The 23,107-nt window shown below is 33.9% G+C and overlaps 2 protein-coding genes and 1 long non-coding RNA gene across 3 annotated transcripts; all 3 read left to right on the top strand.

Moving 5' to 3' along the window:
* Window positions 1-6,754: 6,754 nt before the first annotated feature.
* Window positions 6,755-8,470, top strand: LOC125812048 (uncharacterized). Its single transcript, XM_049491544.1, has one exon. The coding sequence runs from the start codon at window positions 6,755-6,757 to the stop codon at window positions 8,468-8,470; it is 1,716 nt and encodes a 571-aa protein (XP_049347501.1).
* A 1,421-nt stretch (window positions 8,471-9,891) lies between these two features.
* On the top strand, window positions 9,892-12,993 carry LOC125812041 (uncharacterized). The gene is made up of 6 exons (XR_007441963.1): window positions 9,892-9,914; window positions 10,836-10,904; window positions 10,986-11,054; window positions 12,334-12,393; window positions 12,484-12,552; window positions 12,875-12,993. It is a non-coding gene; the product is annotated as an uncharacterized LOC125812041 (long non-coding RNA).
* A 2,050-nt stretch (window positions 12,994-15,043) lies between these two features.
* On the top strand, window positions 15,044-16,136 carry LOC125812047 (uncharacterized). Its single transcript, XM_049491543.1, has 5 exons — window positions 15,044-15,109; window positions 15,387-15,479; window positions 15,553-15,604; window positions 15,794-16,030; window positions 16,126-16,136. Exons 1-5 carry the CDS (start codon window positions 15,044-15,046, stop codon window positions 16,134-16,136), a joined length of 459 nt encoding a protein of 152 aa, XP_049347500.1.
* The last annotated feature ends 6,971 nt before the right edge of the window (window positions 16,137-23,107 follow it).

The raw sequence follows: 23,107 nt of genomic DNA, 5'->3' as shown, positions 1-23,107 counted from the left end.
CTCACAAGCTTTCGACCATAAAATTTTTTCCTTCTTTTGAGTCAATGCCGTCAAAGGAGAAGCAATGGAGGAAAACCCCTCAACAAAACCTTCTATAGTAACCGACCAAACCAAAAAGACTTCTAATGTCCGAAGGAGTTAGAGGTCTAGGCCAAATCTTGACCGCATCCATCTTCTGTGAATCTACCTCAATACCCTTACTTGACATAATATGCCCAAGAAAAGCTACAGACCTTAGATAAAATTTACATTTGCTAAACTTTGGAATAAGTTGTTGGTCTTTAAGAACTTGTAACACAATCCTCAAATGATCATTATGCTCCTTCTCACTCCTTGGATAGATCAAAATGTCATTAATAAACACAATCACAAACACATCAAGGTATTGGCTAAACACCCTATTCAAAAAATCCATAAATGAAGTCGAAGCATTAGTCAACTAGAACGACATTACCAAAAACTCATAATGACCATACCGAGTTCAAAAAGCCATCTTTGGAATGTCATTATCCTTCACCCTCAATTGGTGATAACCCGAACGAAGATCGATCTTAGAGAAATAACTTTCTCCTTGAAGTTGATCAAACAAGTCGTCTATTCTTGGGAGAGGATAATTTTTCTTAATGGTCACTTTGTTCAACTGCCGATAGTCAATACACCTACGGAGCGAACCATCTTTCTTCCTAACAAACAACACTGAAACACCTCATGGTGATATACTCGGTCGGATGAAGCCTTTATCCAACAAATCATTTAATTGATCTTTCAACTCCTTAAGTTCGGTTGGAGCCATTCTATAAGGACGAATAGAGTAGGTTGTGTATCTGGGAGAAGGTGAATACTGAAGTCTATTTCCCTTTCGGGAGGAATACCGGGCAAATCATTAGGGAAGACTTCTAGAAACTCATTAACTATGGGGACCGACTCAAGAGTAGGTGTTTCGGAATCCGCATCCCTCACCTTAACTAAATGATAAATGCAACCTTTAGAGACCATCTTCCTAGCTTTTAGACAAGAGACAAATCGACCTCTAGGCATAGAATTTCCCCCTTCCACTCAAGGATAGGCTCATTTGGAAACTGAAATCTGACCACTCGAGTCGTACAATATGGAAGCATAGTAATAATGTAACCAATCCATCCCAAGAATTACATCAAAGTCTAATATGTCAAGCACTACAACAAAATTGATTTTTAACGACCAAATTTTAACGAAAGAATATAAATCCAGTCGTTATAGTATATATATTCCGTCACAATTTTTTTCCCGTCGTTAAAAGGCAATTTTAATATAATATTAACGAAAGAACAATATCCGGACTTTAAGAAAATTAATACCCAGACGTTAATAATAAACTAATGACACATACTTTTATTTTAATTAACAACCCATTTTATTTTAACCCTTTTATATTTAACAATTTATTTATTTTTAACAAATAACTTATCCTCTATTACCCTATCCACCCACCCATCAGAACTAGGTCCCCATTACCCCCACCCATCCGTGAGAAAACATCGAGCTTCACAGAGATGATGAACAATCTTCTCGATTTTTCCGCTCACAAACTTGCACCACGCACGCCACCTTCTCCACCACTTCGAAGAGATGCGGCAGTTTCTCAACACATCGTCCTTCTCTTACGCTAGAAAATGAGATACCTAAGGGAGATAATTCATAGAACTGTTGTTGGAGAAAAATCAGCAAAACAGATCACGAATATTCTGGTACCTTTAACTCCAGGGATATGTTCAAACTCTTATAAAGGAAATCAACGCCATTTTTTTCTAATTGCAGAAGTCAGCTTTCATTTTTTTACTCTAAATTTCACCTGATTGTTGTTGTTCTTTCCTGTGTGTTATGCTAGAAAGTGAGATACCTAAGGGAGATAACTTAGAGTGCCGATTTGTTGGAGAAAAATCAGCAAAACCGACCACGAATATTCTGATACCTTTAACTCCAGGTATATGTTCAAACTCTTATAAAGGAAATCAACGCCATTTTTTTCTAATTGCAAAGTCAACTTTCGATTTTTACTCTAAATTTCACCTGATTGTTGTTGTTCTTTGCTGTGTGTTACGCTAGAAAGTGAGATACCTAAGGGAGATAACTAGAACTGATTTGTTGGAGAAAAATCAGCAAAACAGACCACGAAAATTCTGGTACCTTTAACTCCAGGTATCTGTTCAAACTCTTATAAAGGAAATCAACGCCATTTTTTTCTAATTGCAGAAGTCAGCTTTCTTTTTTGACTCTAAATTTCACCTGATTGTTGTTGTTCTTTGCTGTGTGTTACGCTAGAAAGTGAGATACCTAAGGGATAACTCAGAGAGCTGATTTGTTGGAGAAAAATCAGCAAAACCGACCACGAATATTCTGGTACCTTTAACTCCAGGTATATGTTCAAACTCTTATAAAGGAAATCAACGCCATTTTTTTCTAATTGCAGAAGTCAGCTTTTTTTTTACTCTAAATTTCACCTGATTGTTGTTGTTCTTTGCTGTGTGTGACAATAATTTCGCATCTTTTGGAGTTCCCTTCTTTTTAAAGTATGTTTTTTGTTTTGACTATGAATTGTTAGGTGAAAATTCTGATTTTGCCCAATTTTATGTTTATTCTTTATGAATAATCTAGTTGTTTTCAGTAGGTTTTTGTTGTACATGATCTTAAATTATGTATACTAGTCATTTCCAGCATATGTTTGTGTGTACTTTTTGCAGTAGCCTCGATTGATAATAAAAGAAGTCGCAATAGTGATAATTATTGAATAAATTTGTCAATCTGAAATCTGATAATTTCCAGGACAAAATTTTCATTATCCTTCACAAGTGTAATTCTACCTTATAATATGATACATTTTTTTGTGTAAACTGTGGAGATTAGGTTTCCTTAATCCCATTTTCTTTATTTTTTTTGTTGTTCTAGTCAAAACACAGTAGTTGTAGCACTAATATGAGTTCAAAATACTAACTTTTTTATAACAACGAGAGTGGCCGAGGACCTGACCTTTTATGTACATACACTGCAATCTTTGCAAAAAATTTAGCAAGGAGGAATTCTATATATCATCTTTTTGATAATCTATTGTAACTTTAATACAATAACTTACAAAATATTAGCTTTGTCACATTAAGTCTGTTGAAAATTTTCCCTAGTCTTATTGGGTTTGTTTTATCTGTGTTGCTTTATTACTTTATGATTATGATATGTATCTACATGTACAAGTATACATCTTGAATTTTTCCACCGTGGGAATAAGATTCATTCTCAAAGCCATTTCTTGGTTAAGCAATAAATAACTCATGATTTGATAACGAGTCACAACAACATTTTGATGTACACATGGAGTTGAGGTTGTAATATTGCCTTTCTTTTTCCTTTTTCTTGAACTAGAAGTAGCTCTTTGAGTATTGTCCAGTCATTCAAAGAAAAGACATATTTCTTTGGTTCAGGCTCTTACATTATTGTTAAGTTACATTAAATGCTTACAGTGTAACATTTCCTTGCATTATCGTTAAGTTGATGACATTTTTATAATACATGGTTCTGCCCTGCTTGGATTGACTCCACTCCCCTGTATTCTACTTCTTTAATTTTGGGTCTGCTTTTTTTTTTGATAAGGTAACTTTATATTCACATCAAAACTCATCAGCAAAGCCTGATGAGGTGGGATTTACAGCCCCAGGGGGTAATTTCAAAAGCCAAAAACTGGGCAAAACTTTACAATTGAGCTTTAAAATCCACTAAGCTATCTACCTCCCCCACCAAATCCTGTTTACAAAAAATACAGCAGGCTCAAGCTATTCATCTTGATTTTCTGAGTGCTGTTAAGTTTCCCATCATGTGATCTTTCATTTCTTTCCTTCCACAATGTCCACCAGATGCAGGCTGGGATGCATTTCCACCAGTCCTCTTTGGATCTTCTTCTTCTGCCCACTCCTTCCCACTGTCTCAACAACTCTAAAGTAGTCTTGGGCATTACCCAGTTAACTCCAAGTATACATAAGAACATGTCCCACAGATTTGCAGCTGTTCTGCAGTGTAAGAATAAGTGACTATTAACTTCTGCCTCTTCCCCACACATGAAACACCTTGAGCAAATCTGTATACCTCTTCTTTGTAACACTTCATGAGTTAGACATGCTTTCCTAATTGCCAACCAAATAAAACCTGAGACCTTGTGAGGAACCTTGATTTTCCAGATTAGTTTCCAAGGCCATTCCATTTCCATAGCCTGATTAGAGTTTAAGCTCCAGTAACAAGACTTCACAGAAAAAATCCCTTTCTTGTGCATTTTCCAGATTGGAGTATCAGGACTTTCAGTGACACCTGGAAATGCATTTAGTGTGTGTAATAATCCTGCTACTCTATCAACCTCCCAGTCATTTAAAGCCCTCCTAAAGATCAAATCCCAACCTTGAGGGCTCATGTGGTTCCATGGCTTAGGCTAGGTCTACTTTCAAAAATTTAACAGTATGTGCTACTATTAGCATGATTAAACTCTTCTATATATTTACAGTTCAAAATGCATAGCATGTTTAGGATTTAAAAAAATCCATGTCTCTGTTTAATATCATCTTAGATGTGGGAAAAGTATTGTATATTCTACAATCTATCAAATAGTACTAAATCAATACCTATGTTAAAAGAGGTTTTTCATGTGAAGATCTGACTGTGAATACATGTTCTTTTTCAGAGTATACATCACCTTCAATTGACAATTCAACGATTCATTTTCCCCTGAAACTCCAAAGTCACTGCCTCTCTGTGTTATTCTAGTGAGTAGTCACCAATAAACCTTCTCCTATGGGTAACAAATGGGCATTTAAGTTTTCACATCTCCATGATCTCATTCGCAACACGTTATACACCAAAAAGTAGCATTATTTCCCCTGATTCTTCATGTTGTTTTGCGAATGCCTTCACATTTGTTAATGTTGCAGTCAATTACTACACAATTGTTTCTGTCTGACCTTGTTCTTATGTATGATCTTTTCCTTGTGTAGATACTTTCAAATTGAATAGGAGTTAAGAATTAACATTAATTACTGTTGAGAATTAATATGTTGCATTCAGGGTTCATACATCCTTCTTTGCTTCCTATATTTTTTCTTTCTTAGAAACTGGATAAATTCTTTTAAATCAGGCAATACACATAGCATTGGAAAGACTATACTGAAATTATTTCTTTGATTTCATGTAGCTGGTTGATTTTTTTGTAGGCTCTTTGTTTCATTTCATATTTTCATTTCTATGAAGTGCATCTCATTTACGCTTATTTCTTTCTCGGTTGGTGTAGACTTCAATTCTAAATCTATCAGTGGTGCTTCTTGCTGTTGAAAGTGACTGCAAAACTACTCTTTTGAAGGCTCTGTGTTGATTTGTTTTGTAAGGTATGTTTTTTTTTCTAAGCCTTTCTTCTTTACTAATATTTTTGAAAATATTTCATGTATTTGTCCAAATTTTTTTGGTCATTTCTTTTGCTATGTTATTTAATCTGGTCTTATCGGCCATTTCTTAAGAGGTACTGGTGGTTGCGATCTTTTAGTGTGTTCCATCGATTTTTGAGTAATGGTAACTACCACTGTCCAAAATTTAATGTGTTCAATACATGTAATAAAAAATTGCAGAACTGTAAGAAAATTTAAATGCTACAAACAGAAAAGTATAAATACTTCACCTTTTTTTCTTTAGTCTTTACATACTCTTCTATAAATATAATGGGATCAGATTATAGGACTTATCTAACCTTGTTTGTAATTTATAAATTCGTTGTGAACCTACTTTGTATATTTAGTTCCTAATCATAAATGTAGAGACTGTAGACCAGATCATCTTGATGAGTTTTCCAACTTTTCAAGAATTTCAAATGAACAATGAATTTTTGAGCTTTAATTTTACATAAATAACATATGTTGTCAATATCTTGGTCACTGTTTTGGAGTTTAGTTGCAAGCAAATCTTGGTATATTTCTCATGTAATCACTATTTGATTCCCTCATTTGCTTTAAAATCATCTGCAAAGTTTGTTTCTGCCATACATTCAAGAAAAAGAGTAACCATAATTAGATTTACATTATAGTTCCTAACGTTTTTTAAGAAGTAAGAGGTTGTATTAATAGTTATCATGGAGATGCAAGATAGCCACAAAGAAAATAGTGATAACTTCAGGATTGCCAAAAAAATAATTGAGATCTGGGAGTTAAAACTTATAGCTAAAACTCAAAGTTGTTTAACTAATAGGAGGGAGCTAATAATGTCTATTGGGGAAATAAAATCATTTACACAAGATTTTTATAAATAACTAAACATATTATTGATGTTTAGAATGTACATTCAAAAGTTATTATTTTGAAATATTTGGTCTTTTACTATTTATATGTTGAATTTTCTTGAATTGCTAGATTTTTGTCATGTAATTTGACTATTCAAATTTGTGTAACCTTTTTTTTTACCACCTTTGAGTACCTGGTTGTTATTCTAATGTATTGTTATATCTATTTTACATGCATGAAGATTATGGCACCTAATAAGCAATGGATGGAACTTATTACCGATAGACTTGCTAATGCTTATATAGATGGGGTAGAGAATTTCTTGGATTATGCTTTACAAAATTAGGAGAACCAATGTCGATCCGTTGTCCATGTATTAAATGTGGTAATGCAACTTCTAAAACACGTGTTGTAGTTAGGTCACATTTAATAGTACATGGGATAATACCAAGTTATACTTTTGGTATCACCATGGGGAGATGTTAGGTGAAGCACAATCAGATTTTGAATTTATAGATGATAATGACATTGAAGAGGATGATGGTGAGGATGAAATACATGGGTTGCTAAGAGATTTGTACCCCGATTTTGATGGAGATAATATGAATAATAGTACTGGTGATGATCTTCAGGAGGAGGAACCAAATGCTGAAGCAAAAAGATTTTATAGGTTATTGAAAGATCTTGATCTACCATTATATGAAAGTGCAAAAGTTTCTAAACTTTCTACTTTGATTAAATTGCTTCACCTTAAAAGTATTGGTCATTGGAGTAATGAGTCATTTACGATGCTATTAAAGTTTTTGAAAGATGATTTATTGCTTGATGGAACAAATTTGCCGGATTCATATTATGAGGCAAAGAAGGTAATTCGAGATCTTGGGCTTTCTTGTAAGAAGATTGATGCATGTAAGAATGATTGCATGTTGTATTGGAAGGATGATAATTGTCTTCAATCGTGCAAAGTTTGTGGTGCATCTAGATGGAAGGATGCTAAACATAGTGGGGAGACAAAATTGAAAAAAGGAAAAAAGATACCATGCAAGATTTTACGTTATTTTCCTCTAAAGCCAAGACTTCAAAGATTATTTATGTGCTCAAAGACATCTCCTTTGATGTCATGGCATCATGACAAAAGAGTTGATGAAGGAATAATGAGGCATCCAGCTGATTCAATGGCATGGAAAAAATTTGATGAACTCCACCCATCTTTTGCAGCTGAACCTCGTAATGTACGACTTGGACTTGCTAGTGATGGTTTCCAACCATTTGGACTGTCGAGAACTCCCTACAGCATTTGGCCTGTGGTACTTGTTCCTTATAATTTGCCCCCTTGGCTTTGCATGAAGCAAGAGAATTTTATTTTGTCAATGCTTATACCTGGTCCTAGTGGTCCTGGTGATGCAATTGATGTCTATCTACAACCTTTAATAGATGAGTTGAATGAATTATGGGAAACTGGAGTAGAGACATTCGATGCATCAACTAGAAAGAATTTTAAGTTACATGCATCTTTGTTGTGGACCATTAATGACTTTCCAGCATATGCCAATTTGTCTGGATGGAGTACAAAAGGAAAACTTGCTTGCCCATGTTGCAATAAAAAAACTTGCTCTACAAGGCTAAAAAATGGCCAAAAAGAGTGTTATATGGGCCACAGGCGCTATCTTCCTCTTAATCACAAATGGAGAAATGATAAAGTGTCATTTGATAACACTGTTGAGCATAGGCTACCACCAGAAATGTTGTCTGGTGATATACTTGATCAAGTTGCTGATTTAGATGGGTTGCCATTAACAAAGGATCCACGGAAAAAGATTAAAATATCACATAAGAAAAGGGGTGATAACTGGAATAAGAAGAGTATATTCTTTGATCTTCCATATTGGAAAACCTTATTGTTGCGACATAATCTTGATGTGATGCACATTGAGAAGAATGTATGTGACAATATTTTGGGGACAATTTTAGATATCAAAGGGAAAACAAAAGACACATTGAGTACTCGGTTGGATTTACAAGAAATGAATATACGGAAAGAATTGCATCCAATACAAAATGGAGATGAATATGAGTTGCCGGTAGCATCTTACACATTATCTGTTGAAGAAAAGCAAAAAAATTTCAATTTTTTTGAAGAATTTAAAGGTCCCAGATGGATTTTCCTCAAATATTTCTCATTGTGTCAACCTTAAGGATAAAAAAAATTCGGGATTAAAAAGCCATGATTGTCATATAATTCTACAACATTTACTCCCACTTGCCATGCGTGGTATGCTTTGCAAATCTGTGTCTGAACCACTTATTGAGTTGTCTATTTTTTTCAAAGTTCTTGGAGCAAAATGTTTGAGCATAGAGGAGTTGGAACAAATAGAAGCCCAAATACCAAAAACACTATGCAAGTTAGAAAAGGTGTTCCCTCCTGCTTTTTTTGATGTCATGGTGCACTTGTCTATTCATTTACCTAATGAAGCTAGGATTGCTGGACCAGTTCAATATCGATGGATGTATCCAATAGAGAGATACCTACACTTTTTGAAGTGTTTTATTGGTAATATGGCTCACCCTGAAGGTTCTATTGTAGAGGGATATTTAGCAGTTGAATGTATGACATTATGTTCAAGGTATTGAATACAATAAAGACAAAATTTAATTGTCCGGAGAGAAATTATGATGGTGGGGTAATTGAATCTGATGGTGGTTTAACCATATTTTGTGAGCCTGGAAAAAGTTTAAAGGGTAGTTCACCAGACAAACTTGATTCACATGATTTGGAGGAGGCACATTTTTATATTTTGAAGAACTGTGATGAAATTCAACCATTTCTCGAGTAAGTATTGATTAAATCTAATAATTTACTTCTATCTTGTCCATATTTCAACTTAAAATAACATGTAGAACTTCAATTCATTGTAGAGAATTTTCACAAATTCATAGTGAGGCCTCTCAACAAAGTTCAGATGTGGAGTGGAATAGACAATTCATTAGTTGGTTACAAAAGAAGGTGAGTAGAAATTACTTAATTTTCTTAAATCAAGTATGTAAATATTGTTTTCTAAAAGGGTATTTGATGTTGTTAGGTTGCAGAGTTGTACAAACATGATGATAGTAAGAGAATGGCAGATTTGCTATCGTTATCACGTGGTCCTCTACCATATGTGACAAGATTCAAAGGCCATATTGTTAATGGATATAGGTTTCATGTGCAAGAGTATGATAAATATTTGAAAACTCAGAATTGTGGGGTAGTTGTAGTAGGTGAGACCGGTGAAGAGCAAAAACCTATGAATTACTATAGCGAGTTAACCGAGGTTCTTGAATTACAATTTGTTGGGGAGAGAAGAGTGATTTTATTCCAATGTACATGGTTCGATGTGTATGATCAGAAGAAGGGAGTTAAAATGGATGAATATGGCTTTGTAAGTGTTAATCGTCGGCGATGTTTGAAAATAAATGAGCCATTTGTATTAGCCAGCCAAGCATCACAAGTATTTTATGTTATCGATCATTCGAATAAAGGTTGGCATATAGTGCAAAATGTTCAACCTCGTGATTCTTTTGATATATTGGAAAAAAAGGATGATGACTTAGAAGAGTTAGATAACTCTACACAAATGAAAAGAAAAAGAACTCATTAAGGTTTGCAGCTTTATGATGCTTGCTTTTACTTTATTAATTTATTATGGTAATGATTCTTATAGTATTTTCTGTGAAAATTTGTTTAATAATCTTGGTCTTTAATGTTACCTTGATTTTACTAAAGTTTTAATGGTTTATGCGAGGAACCTGTGTTACATGTACATGTGTCTTTTTCTGAATGCGTTTTCAGTTAATATTTCATCTTATGAAAAACTTCCTTACCTATTTGATCTTTTGATTATTATTATTATTATTTTGTATTAGGTTGACATGAATCCCTCAAAAACTCTGAAGTATGAAATGGGACAAGCTTCAAAAATTCCCAAGCATGGACTCATTCAGCCTGGTGCCTTAGCAAAGGGACTAGGTCAAAGTTTGAAAGTTATGAGCACTACAAGAGTTAATGTTGAACAAAGGACTTCGATTTCCAAAAATAGAAGTTACAATGCCAGAACTTCTAAGTTGAATAAGCTAGTAGACAATAGTTTCCATGTGCATCCTTGTTTTGATGAAAAGGAAGACAATGCTCCCTTCCATCAAGGAACTGAAATGAATCAATACACTTTGACTAGTGGTGCAACGGCTCGAGGACAAACCTTAGGGATTAATGTTGAAAAATCGACTCTGATTGACAAAAATAGAAGTAATACAACAACTTCTAGTCGAAATAAGTCAGCAAAGACTAGTATCCCTGTGCCTCCTAATTTTTATCCAATGGAAGACGATGACACCCTCTTTCAAGAATCAAAAGTTACTCGAGATGCTCAAAGAAGTGATAATTTGAAAAAGAGTTAGTCCAATTAATATATTTGATCAAGAAATTTTGCTTAGCTTTCTTTACTTAATCTTTTTTGTATTCTTTTTGTTATTAATAATGGGCATGAACTTCTTATTTTGGTTGACTTTCATCAAAATTTGCAGGTGCATTTGAATTTGATAAGTCAAAAAAAGTAATTGGAGTGCCTCGATCTGCTAAAAAAAGTGATACTAGTATGTTATTTTATTTGTGAAACTTTTTTTTGTTAGTTGAATTGAATTGTTAGTTTTTATAACTTGCACTTAAATTTGCAGGTCCGTTTGAATCTAGAAAAGCAAAAAAAGTGTTTGAAGTGGCTCAAGGTGCTAAGGAAACTGAAACTAGTATGTATTTTCTTTTATGTAATATTTTCATGTTGTTACTTGTAAAGCAGTCAAAATATTATCTTGCCTTGCTTCCATCTGCAATAGATATGTTAGCATATGATAGTTCCATAAGCAGTGTTCCTGCAATAAACATATTGTAAGCTTAACTTTTTTACACATTGGATGAAATCTGAAGTTTGGTAAGCCCCTCATAATCTTCAAGACCGTAGTTAAAGACTCCATAACCAATATAAATAGCAGGGGAGACATGGGGTCCCCTTGTCGTATTCCTCGTTTTTCCTCGAATAACCATTTTCTACCCCATTCACCATAACAGAATACATGGGAGGTGTTACATATCACAATCAACTTCACAAAGCCATCTGGAAACCCATAACCAAGTAAAGCTTCCTCGAAAATTTCTAACTCAGCATGTCATATGCCTTTTGGAGATCAATCTTCATCAAACATCTGAGACTGGTTTTCCTATTGTAATGCCTTCATAAGTCATGATATATTAAGACATTGTGGACCATAGATCTCCCTTGAACAAAAGTTGATTGATTCTCTGCTACCAAGTAACTTACACATATTTTAGTTTTTAACAAATCAGTTTGACTTTATATATCACAATACAACACGAGATAGGTCTGCACTGACTAGCATTTTCAGGAACAAGGACATTCGAGATAAGGGCAATATTAATAACATTTATCCGTCTTAGTAACTGACCATTCCGGAAGAAATCCAACAGTTCTTTAGCAATATCTTTCCCATGATATCCCAAGCTTCTCTGTAGAAATCACTACCATAGTCATCAGGACTAGGACTGCTTTTCATATCAATACTACACACAACTTTCCTAACATCCTTTGCATTAAGAAGTTTCAATATTTCCAGTTGTTTTTCAATAGCTTGCTTCAATTGTCTCTATTTAATAACTGAGTAAAAATACCTTGTGTTTGCATCTCCAAGCCTGATCCAGTTTGCCTGACTTCTCTGTAGTAGGAACATCTCTGCTAAGTTAGAAGCTTGTTTCAATTATACCAGTTTTTTGTTGCGACTATTGTCAGCATTATTATCCTGAGTGTTATTCAATTTATTCTTCTTTTCATTGACTACTACTTCCTTGTGATTCTATGTTGTGCATTTTTCCTTTGAGATTATGTCACTATTGTTATGGGCTATTTCACCTACACCACTGCTTTTATTTGCTTTATTTAATTTCCTTTGTATCCTTCTTGTTAGTAATGGGAATGAACTTCTTATTTCAATTGACTTGCATCAAAATTTACAGGTCTGTTTGAATTTGACAAGGCTAAAAAAGTGACTGAAGTGTCTCGGCAAGATCAAAGAAGTGATACTACTATTTTATTTTATTTGTGTAACTTTTTTTAGTAAGTTGAATTGATTTCTTGGGCTTTTTGACTTACAGTTAGTTTTGCAGGTTTGTTTGAATCTAGAAAAGCAAAAAAAGTGGTTGAAGTGGTACAAGATGCTGAGGGAATTGAAACTAGTATGTATTGTCTTCTACGTATTTTCTAATAGTTTCTGCATTGTTACCTATAAAGCAGCTAAAACATTATCTTGCCTCGCTTCCATAGGCCCTGAGAATCTAAGAGTAACAAGACTTCACTGTGAAAAGACCAAATTGTTTCCCCTTCCATTTCAAGCTATCCTCACTGTTAATAAGATCTTTAAAAGAAGTTAGGAGACCAACAAATTCTATAGAACTCTCATTATCCCAGTCATTTAGATTCAAGTATGTTCCAGTTGTCTCATTCTTCACTTTGTGCTACACTGAGATTGAACTTCTTGTTTGGTTTTCCTTACTATAGATTTTGCAGGTCCATGTGAAACAGAAAGGGCAAAGAATGTGAGGGGAACAAATATTTGTAAGAATGTTTTGCGATTGAGACCTGGAGAAAAATTAAAAGTCACTTTCTATCAAAATCGAGTCGTCGGGCAAAATCACACCTCATTTACGAGACACTTGGGCTTGATAGTTCGTGATCGTAATATGTGTCCACTCCGGGTACACTCATGGATGGACATTGAAGAGCATAAGCTTGAGCACATGTGGGCAGCTGTTACTGTAAGGATTACAACACATCTATCTCTTCTTTTTACTGATAACTGTCAAGAATCCCTTTTCAAAAAGTATTGGATGTTTTAGTTTGAAACATGACTCTTGATTTCACATTCCTTCTCCTTTAATAACAAAGTATAGTTACTCAGTTTCAATGGATAGATAAAAATTCTCACATTTCGTCTTTTCTCGTTAGCCTATTTGATAGTTAAATCTCTTGCCACTACCTGCTAATAAGAGGCTTTTGAAAAGTTAACTTTATTCTTCCACTGTAATTCCTTTGGATGTTAATATTATTAGTTTAGTGTGGCTATAGTTAATATGATTCTGCAGTTGGTAAAAACTATCAATTATTGTTTTTCAATTTTATGTTATAATTTCAATGTGTAACCTTCATCTTAACAAAATTTGGACATTTCTCAGTCATAGCAGTGTATTGATATGTACTTCGTTAAATATTGAGCTGACACTAACTATTACTTGAGGACCTAAATGTTTGATGGAGGATACACCTATTCATCGAAAGCCTCTACTAAGTATATACATTTCTTGGCCTTCTTGGCGGTTTTCACTATTGATAATCTTTCTTTGGTAATAAATTGTATATGTTGTACTTCTGTCTTTAATGAATCTTTAATTTTTGTTATGTAATATGGAGTAAATCACAATTCCATAAGTGCCCTGCCACAATCTACCTCTTGATCTTGGTCCAGTGTCATTGGTTGATCCATTATAGACTTTCCTTGACTTTGCCTGAGCTACTAATACCCAGCCACCTGTAACTTTCCTCCACAACTCTTTTTTCCATTGACATGACATAAATAGATGAGTGGGGTCTTTTAAACAAGGTTGATCAACACAAGTCTTATTCTTTCTCACTGTATCTCCATAAATCTTTGTTTGCTAGTTGAATACACATTGGATATACACTTCTAGATCATATTATAGCATGAAGTAGGTCTATATTGACTAACATTGGCCAATGTTGAGACCTTAGGGGTAGTTAAAATTATGGTAGCATTTACTTATTTCAACAGCATCCCTATTCTGAAAATGTCATGTACAACATGAAAAGTATCTCCATCCACTACAATACATGAAGCATCTTAAAGAATAAACAACCAAAACCATCAGACTGTTGAGCCATTGTTAAAGGTTGTCACTTACAAAGTCCTCGGGTTTTTTCACTCTTTCACACATTAGCCACTTCCTTTTTAATTATGCTACTGTTGTGGCTTACTTTCTTTTCAAGAAGAAGAAATATTATGTTACTATTGAATCACATAACATAGATACTAGAGATAACTAACAAAAACTTCATCTATTATCTCTCCTGATCATGATGTATTTGTCCTTGCTCAACCTTGATTAATAAGCGTGTACAGTCATTACCTGGTCAAATCCATGTGGCTTTACTTCTCTATAATATAATTGAACTAGCTAAGCTTAGTGATCTCCTAAAATTTATGCTAAGTTCAATTTCTTCTCCAGCAAGATCGGATTGCTAGGATTCTATTATAGCAGTTTCTGTTCCTTCACGTCATGCTTCAGGCCACTCGCTTGTGTCGCTACTTTACTCTTAACGCTATTTCAAACACTATACAATAGTGATGTGAGTAAGCTATAGGTTTTAAACAGACAACTTGTGGTTGTTATTTATTTGAAATTTTGATTTCTGTTCCTGAAATTTCTAGGTTACTACCTATTAGGTGATCTATACTTTGATGCCTTGTTTTCCCTTATTCAAGAGATTTTGATGGTATTTTTTCTATTTTAGGAGAAGTTTGACAGTGATGACATGAATGATCAAAGAGATAATGTTTTGCAACATATGAGAAAGCTTTGGAATAACTGGAGAGGATCATTGCACAAGAATGTGAAATCTAAATCATTGCACGAGGTTCTTAAAGATGTGCCAATGGGAGTAGACAAGAGTGATTGGGAATGGTTGGTCAAGGAACATTTTTTATCTCAGAAATTTAAGGTAAGACTTCATATAGTTATTAACAAATATCATTTTATTTCTAGTCACATATGATTAGTTTTTTGGAATAATTTATACCATGTACAAATTGAGTCTTGATTTCGATAAAAAAATTTGATGTCTTCTATTCACAAGATCTACCAAAGAAAATTGCAATGGTGTTTTTTTGTGCTTCTGTTCTCTTTTACCCTCTTCCCACTGAGCTTAAAAGTATACATTAAATATAGAATCATTAAACAGGATTGTGATAATTTCAGTTGTTGTGTTGTTAATGCAGGACGCAAGTACAAGAAACTCAGTCAATAGGTCTAAGTTGCGTATGCCTCATCGTACGGGTAGCAGGCCTATTAGAGAGATTGTTTACGAAATGGTAAATAAATTGTGCAACCCTATAAAAAAACCTCTCCTATTTCTATAAAATATCTTATTTTTTAATCGTGAAGGGAGGCAAAGATGGTAATCCACCAAACATGGCAACTATTTTCTTTGAGACACGTAAGAAGGGAAATGAGCTTGTCGAACCTGAAACCGTTAAAAAATATGTATGTTTATAACAATTTTAATTTCATTTAACATCCTTACTCTTACTTAGTGCATTGCATTATTTTAAATATTCTTATGTTTTATAGGCTGAAATTCACGAGCTTGTACAATCTGAACCATCTCTTACTAATATTGAGGTAGTGGAAAGGTGCTTTGGACCTCAATGCAAAAGTCACGTAGTTGGATTTGGTGGTGGAATAACAACTAAGGAGTTAAAAGGCGGTACCACCTCAAAGGCTGCATTGTGGGAAGAGCTGAAAACAACTCGAAAAGAAAAGGAATCACTACAAAAACGCATGGATATTCTAGAGAGTAAATATGAACACCTTGAAAATATAGTGATCTGTCAGTCTTCATCAGTTCCATCAATTCCATCAGGTTAGTAAACATACTATTAGTTATTATTACATGATGTGTATTGTGTGTGAATGAAGTGATGTTGCTTCTCGTTGATAAGGGCTTTGTTATTGCAGTTGTGCTATGAGTTACCTGTTTTCCTTTAGTGCATTGCGTTATCTTGAATATTCTATATATTCTGGCATTCTCACTCTAGTATTTCTATATATAACTAAAATCAATATCACTTTAGTTATAATATCCACAAAGCTAAAAGATTGATTTTATGTTCATTTCTGTATATACCAATGAGATTGCTATAACATCTTCAAATGTAAAAGTAGCTATCAATATGGTTATTGTTCTGTATATGTTGTTGGTAGAAAATCAAGATCTCTCCTCTGATTAGGTCCTTGTATGACTTTGTCCTCTACAATATCATTGTCAATATAATTTGCCCTTTATTATTGTACTATTAGTAGTTAATCTCAAACATCACACACTTCTACATTACTCTTTCTCTGTTGCCCTGCAACTTTAAATATATTTGATCATGTTTGTGTCATTCTCCACTGTGGTAATTAGTTGTTTAAGTTTTTCTAACTTCCTGCTTGTCATCCAGCTGCAAGCTTGTTTCATTTGATCCACTTGCATTCTCCATTTCAACAATTTATCTATGTTTTCTTTCCTTCAACTTTCAATACTAGTTCTAGGACTAGGATTTCTGGTCTTCTTTATTTGATGTATATTTACATTCTCTTTGTTGAAGCACTTTAATATGTGTTGTGTTCATGTTTGTCCACTTTAATCTCTCTATCTCTTTCCTTCCATTAATCTAGAAAGAGGCCCAGGTTTTGTGAAAGAGGTGGGGTATGAGGAAGCATTCACTTGAATAAATATTTAAATGAGGAAGTACCAACCACCCTCTGTATGAGATGTTAATGTGAAAGTAATACAACTCTTGTTGGCTGCCAGTGGAGATCCTCAATATGTTTCTAGTTGTATACATCAGAAAATAGATCAGGAACTATTCAAGAGAATTAATCCTTAAGTTCAAACTTTTTTCCGTTGCTAATTAATATACTTCAAATTGTTGTTTTGACAGATGAAGATTTTGAAGATTAAAGAACAAGATCACGTGAAAGATAATGTGGAGCGTGCAGCAAAGAATATTATATTTTTATTGTTGGTGCAAAGACGTTTTCTGTAGTTATTCTTAATGTCATTTTCTTAATTTCTAGGATTTTATAGATGTCGAACACATGTTTTATTATGTTGAAAGTGTATGCTCTTTTTTTTTAGATATTGTGTTGAACATATAAGTTTTTAGTAATTAAATCAATGTGTTCTTTAATTTATTATTAACAATATAATTTTATATCAAATTTTCAATTGGATGTGAAAAGATTTATATGAACTGATCATATTAGTTCTTTTTAGAAATGATGGAAAAGATAACAACTACAAATTAAATGTAATAATTTAAATCGAAATTTGTGACAGGAAATTTGATTGTTAAAAAGTATTGTAATCAACGACAAGAATTCTGGCCGCTAAAATTAGTTATAACGCCCCTAATTTGTTGTTTTACTTGGAAGGTTCTAACGACTAAATGACCATCAATGAAGGGGAATTTGGTCGTTGTAAGCACATGTAACGACCAGATTAATTGGTGTCGTTAAATAATATTTAACGACCGGACATGCAATCCAGTCGTTAACCTTTAACGACGGAGCTTTTAACGACCGGTGACGACCAATTTTTGACCAGTCGTTATAGACCTTTAACAATCGGATTTGGACTTATAACGATGGTGTTTCCTTTCGCTAAAGGTCATTTTTCTTGTAGTGAAATAAATAAATATTTGTTTATCCATCAAATAATACCTCTACAAAATAATAATATTTCATGAATCCGACAATATCAATTTAGAGAGGTTTTACTATAGTTTGTGGTAAATAGTAGAAAAAGAATAGAATAAAGACGTAATATGTAATGTGCTCTTTAATTTGACCTTAACTGGCATCTATGCCTCCAACTTTGGGTGTATAAAAATAGGCACTTCAACTATCCAAAAGTTGAACAAGTGTATCAACCTGATTCTGTCGTTAGGGGAGAAACCAATGGGGAAAGAATTTGGGCCAGAAAACTTTTGGGTAGTAACTTGGAAATTCCTAGCCTAGTCCAGATTTGGATGTAATTTGAGTCAGGTAAGGTCTAGGGAAATCTGGTAATGAATGAGAGATCTAATTGTAATTTTGATGACATGAGTAAATTTCTAAGACGTTAAGGCATTCGTATGACTTTACAGAATTAATTTCGGGAGAGTATAACTCCCAAAATCAATCATAGCATGAATGGATATTTTCTGAATGTCATGGATTGAAGGTGTGTTGTGAAATGGGAGTTTGGAACTCAAATTCCCACTCTCTGTTTTCGTGCAAGCCACCAGGACGGGATTATTCCCGCCAGAGAGGGGCTGCTGTGGCAGGATGGGGTCCGCCGTAGCGGGCTAGTCGTGAATTAAGTCGGTATTAATACCCAAAAACGTCATTATTCTGCAAACTTTGTTCTTAAGAGTTATGAGACGACCCCAGGCGATTTCTTGACAGTTTTCTACGACTTTGATGGTAAAGGTAAGGATTTCACTCCCCGAATCTATTTTTCGATCCGTAGAACGTAAATTCATGGGTAATTATCGTTGGGGGAGGGTTTTGGCCTGAAGTTAATGGTGGAAAAATCCCTAGGTTGGGTATTGGGATCATGGGTTTGGCTTATGGTTGATAATGTTGATTAGATTCCAGGTAATTAGGACTTGTTTATTGATCCTTGTATTAATTTATTGTTTTTAGACCACGAACAAGCGGAAAGAATCTGGAAAGGGAAGATTCAAGTGCCTCAGGGGATTCAAGCTTGGTTTCGAGGTAGGTGATGGTTTGATTTCATGTTGGTGTGATGTATGCGAGTAATTGCTACATTGTAATGCATGTATGTATGCGAATGTTGCACTATAGATCAAACCTAATGTAAATGAGTATGAATGAATAACTATATGCCATGAATCACCACCTGATTGTATGATTATGAGAATGTACATTGTGATTGTGATTGTGGTATGTTGAATGGATCAGGTGTCACATTTCGACACACTAACTGAGATCGGATGTCACGTGCCGACATAAACATTGAATCGGGTGTCTCATTCCGACACACTAATTGGGATCGGGTGTTACGTTCCGGCACACTAAAAGTTTGGGTATGGGTTCATGAGAGGACCATTGAATTGGTATATTTACTTGTTAATAAGAATGTGGAATTGTAAGTTGTTCTTGATTGATAACTGATATATGTGTATATATTATATGCATGTCATGTTTACTATGTTGTGACTGCTTATGTATGTTTGCTTATTGGAATAGCCGTATGATCCTACCAGTACACTGTGGTTGTGTGTTGATATTGCACTTGCTCTTTCTTTGTCAAGTACATAGCATCTTTAGGCGGCTACTAACATACCTTGCTAAGAAGATCACTGATCGAGACCGAATTCAAGGATGAGCCAGTTCTTCCAGACTGCCATGAATTCTAATTTTGTTTAGTCTATTTATGTTCATACTTAGACTAGTACTTTAGATATTCGTTGTTAGTTTCGGGGTTGTACCCTTTGTTCTTAGACTTATCGTTAGTAGAGTTTTGGTACATTGACTTTAAGGTTTTAGGCTTTGTTTCCGCAATATTTCTATAATGGGTTTTGTAAAACTTTCGGAGTTTATGGGAACTCTATTTTATTTCTGCATTAAACCTGCTTCCGTAGCTTTAAATGTTTAGTCCTTGGTTAATGTGTTTAGATGGGCTGTAGTAATGGTTCTCCCACCGGAGGGTTAGTGTGGGTGCCACTCACGACGGTCTAGGTCATGATAACAAGTATACACACGTCCTATGTGTTGTCCTAAATGAAATTTTATGTGTATTATGCCACATAGGACGCATGTGTCTACTTATTCAATTTTATATAAATCTAAGTGTCTACTTGTACACACCCAAAGTTATAGGACATAAATGTGCATTTATGTATTATGCCTAACATAAATCATGTTCTTAAGAAAGAGAAGAGTCTTCCGAAAGTGGCGGTTAAAGGGGTTGGTGGGGTGGGGGGAAGCTGAGAAGTGCCTGTAAAGAAAAAGAAGTGAATGTGTGTAATGGTGGATTCAAAGAACAAGAGCGTAGCTTGGAGGGCTGAAGAAGAAGAAAGTTTTGGGCAGGCGGAGATGCATTTGAAGAAGAAAATACGTTTTATTTAAATAAAAAAAACATATTTTCCCTTTTTAACTTACTAGTTCTGGACACGTGCTTCGCACGTGAGTTCTGCGAAATATTATATAAGGTATGAGTTATATCAAATCACATTGTAATGAGTATCACAAACTTTTTAACAAAAAATATATATAATTTGAAATATATGAATAGTCAATCTATTTAAATAACTTTTTTATCGTATGTAAAATGATTAGACATTCCATGAAATTGTAAAATTTGGACAACAAAACTTGGTTTGGTAATTAAAGTAATAATTAAATTTTATGTTATTAGGTCCAAAAATATGATATATAGTATGTAACCGTACTAAAACGAGTATACAAAGATGATTAAATGGCTCCGATTTGATCGCAAAAGAAAATCTCTACATAATTCAATGACCGTTGAGAATTAGGCACATTCTTAATGTTCATTTATATAAGAATTAGCTTAAATCCATCATTAATACTAATTGTTAACCGAAGGAAATTAAAAAACTTGACAATTAATAGGATTTGATTAAATCATACATATCCTCTATTAAATATTAATGTTTACGTTATCTATCATTTGGCAAGTCACCACCAGAGGAATTAGGATTCTTTTTAAGATGATGAATGTATGTTATGTGAAGCTTTTTATCATTAAATATATATATATATATATATATATATATATAATAAGTACTCTTTAATATAATATTATTAGATAAGACATCCTCTTTTTAATATCATTTTTATTTATACTAATATAGCCTAGTTCTAATATTTGTAAAGCTTATTTAAAAATAAAATAAAATAAATAATATTTATATATAAACTTAAAGAAAAGAACCTATAACACATAAGCACAACCAAAAATTTTAAGAATAAACAAAGAAAATTGAAATGCTAATTCTGAATTTGAAAGGAAAAAAAAAACATGAGATATATTTATACTAATATGTATGGTGAGTTTTAAAATTCCTTTATTTAGCATTGTTAACTATGAAATGTTTGAATAGTTATGATAGTACATTTTGGGCTTCTCCTCATTAGTAATAGAATAGTTGAAAGATTGGAGTAACAATAATGACTTTTAGATTATTATAACTTATAAGTAATGAAAAAATAGTTTATTAATTAAAATAAGTAAGATTTTTCATATATATATATATATATATATATATATATATATATATTGTTGGAGTAAATAGGCAGGAAAACTTTAAGAAGAAATAGAGAATAGTATGCTGAAGTCTTTTCTATTTTTCAGTATGTGAAATCACAAGAAAGTACAGCTTTATATAGACTTAAAAATAACAAACTACTAAGTCACTAAATGGCCACTACTTCCATTAACTAAACAACTAATTACTAACCAAAACACAACTAGAAAGTACTGCACCATGATCAACATATTTGCTAACAACTAGCCCTAGAATATAGGACACTACTAACAAACTTAATTGACCAGGTCATATTTTGAATCAGTCTTCATTTCCCCTTGATTCAAAGTTGCAAATACCAAGCAAAGCCCTCAAATAGATAAACTTGACTGCTGCCAACGACTTCGTCAATATATCAGCCAATTGCTTATGAGTGCTGCAATGCCTATACAATCTCCTCCTTTGCAACCAAATCACGAATGAAATGGAAGCGAACATCAATGTGCTTCGTTCTACTATGAAAATTTGGATTCTTTGTCATGGAGATTGATGCTTTGTTGTCGCAATATATCTCTGTTGCACTTTCTTGCTTATCTTGAAGTTCTGCTACCATCCTTCTTAGCCAAATAGCTTGGCAAGCTGCTGAAGTAGCTGCAATGTACTCAGCTTCAGAGGTGGATAAGGTTGTTGGCTTGCTTCTTTGAGCTCCAATTTATTACTCCTGACCCAAGAGTAAAAATATGTGCTGAAATGCTTCGTCTATCATCCAATGAACCAGCATAGTCACTATCAGTGAACCCACATAATCTAAAGTTAGAAACTTGTGAATACCAAATCCCATAGTCCATACTTCCAGCGACATAACGCAGAACTCTTTTTGCTGCTCCAAAATGAACCTTTGAGTTTTGTTGCATAAACTTGGATATAACACCAATAGAGAATGCAATATCGGGGCGAGTATGGGTTAGGTAAATTAAACCTCCAACCATGCTTCTGAAACTTCTAGCATTGTCCATCTCTGCTCCATCCTTAAGCTGCAGTTTTTCACCAACATTCATAGGTGTAGCAGCAGGCTTGCAATTAAGCAAACCAAACTTAGTGAGAAGGTCCTTGGCATATTTCCTTTGTGAAAGAAATATTCCATCTTCAGCTTGATGGACCTCAAGGCAAAGAAAATAATGTAATAACCCCATATCTAACATCTCAAACTCATTCATCATTTGAGACTTAAATTCATCCACCAGAGAAATAGAAGAGCTAGAATAAATGATATCATCAACATAAAGGCAAACAATAATGAAATCATAACCTTTCTTCTTTACATACAACGTGGGTTCATTCTCACTTCTCATACATCCCTTTCTCTGAAAATACCCATCAATTTTGCTATACCATGCTCGAGGGGCTTGCTTCAAACCATACAATGCCTTTTTTAGTTTGTAGACCTTTGTTTCATCTCCCTTCTTTATGAAACCTTCTGGTTGTGCTACGTAGACCTCTTCTTGTAGGTCTCCATTGAGAAATGCCGACTTGACATCAAATTGATAAACTAGCCATTGTGACTGTGCAGCCAATGCTAGAACAAGTCTAACAGTTTCAAATCGAGCAACCAGAGAAAATGTTTCTTCAAAATCAATACCATATTGTTGCGCATATCCTTTTTCCACAAGACGATC

The sequence above is a fragment of the Solanum verrucosum genome, unplaced genomic scaffold (assembly GCF_900185275.1).
Source record: "Solanum verrucosum unplaced genomic scaffold, falcon-dt-bn FXZP01000010.1, whole genome shotgun sequence".
Lineage (NCBI taxonomy): Eukaryota > Viridiplantae > Streptophyta > Magnoliopsida > Solanales > Solanaceae > Solanum > Solanum verrucosum.
This window is presented reverse-complemented; position numbering and strand designations above follow the sequence as displayed.

Excerpts from the sequence above, each read along its gene's own strand:
- LOC125812048 (XM_049491544.1), top strand. The coding sequence starts at position 6,755 with ATGTTAGGTGAAGCACAATCAGATTTTGAATTTATAGATGATAATGAC.
- LOC125812047 (XM_049491543.1), top strand. The coding sequence starts at position 15,044 with ATGGGAGTAGACAAGAGTGATTGGGAATGGTTGGTCAAGGAACATTTT. Across the intron at positions 15,110-15,386 it reads TTTTATCTCAGAAATTTAAG|GACGCAAGTACAAGAAACTC; the intron begins GTAAGACTTCAT and ends TTGTTAATGCAG. Across the intron at positions 15,605-15,793 it reads AACTATTTTCTTTGAGACAC|TGGAAAGGTGCTTTGGACCT; the intron begins GTAAGAAGGGAA and ends ATATTGAGGTAG.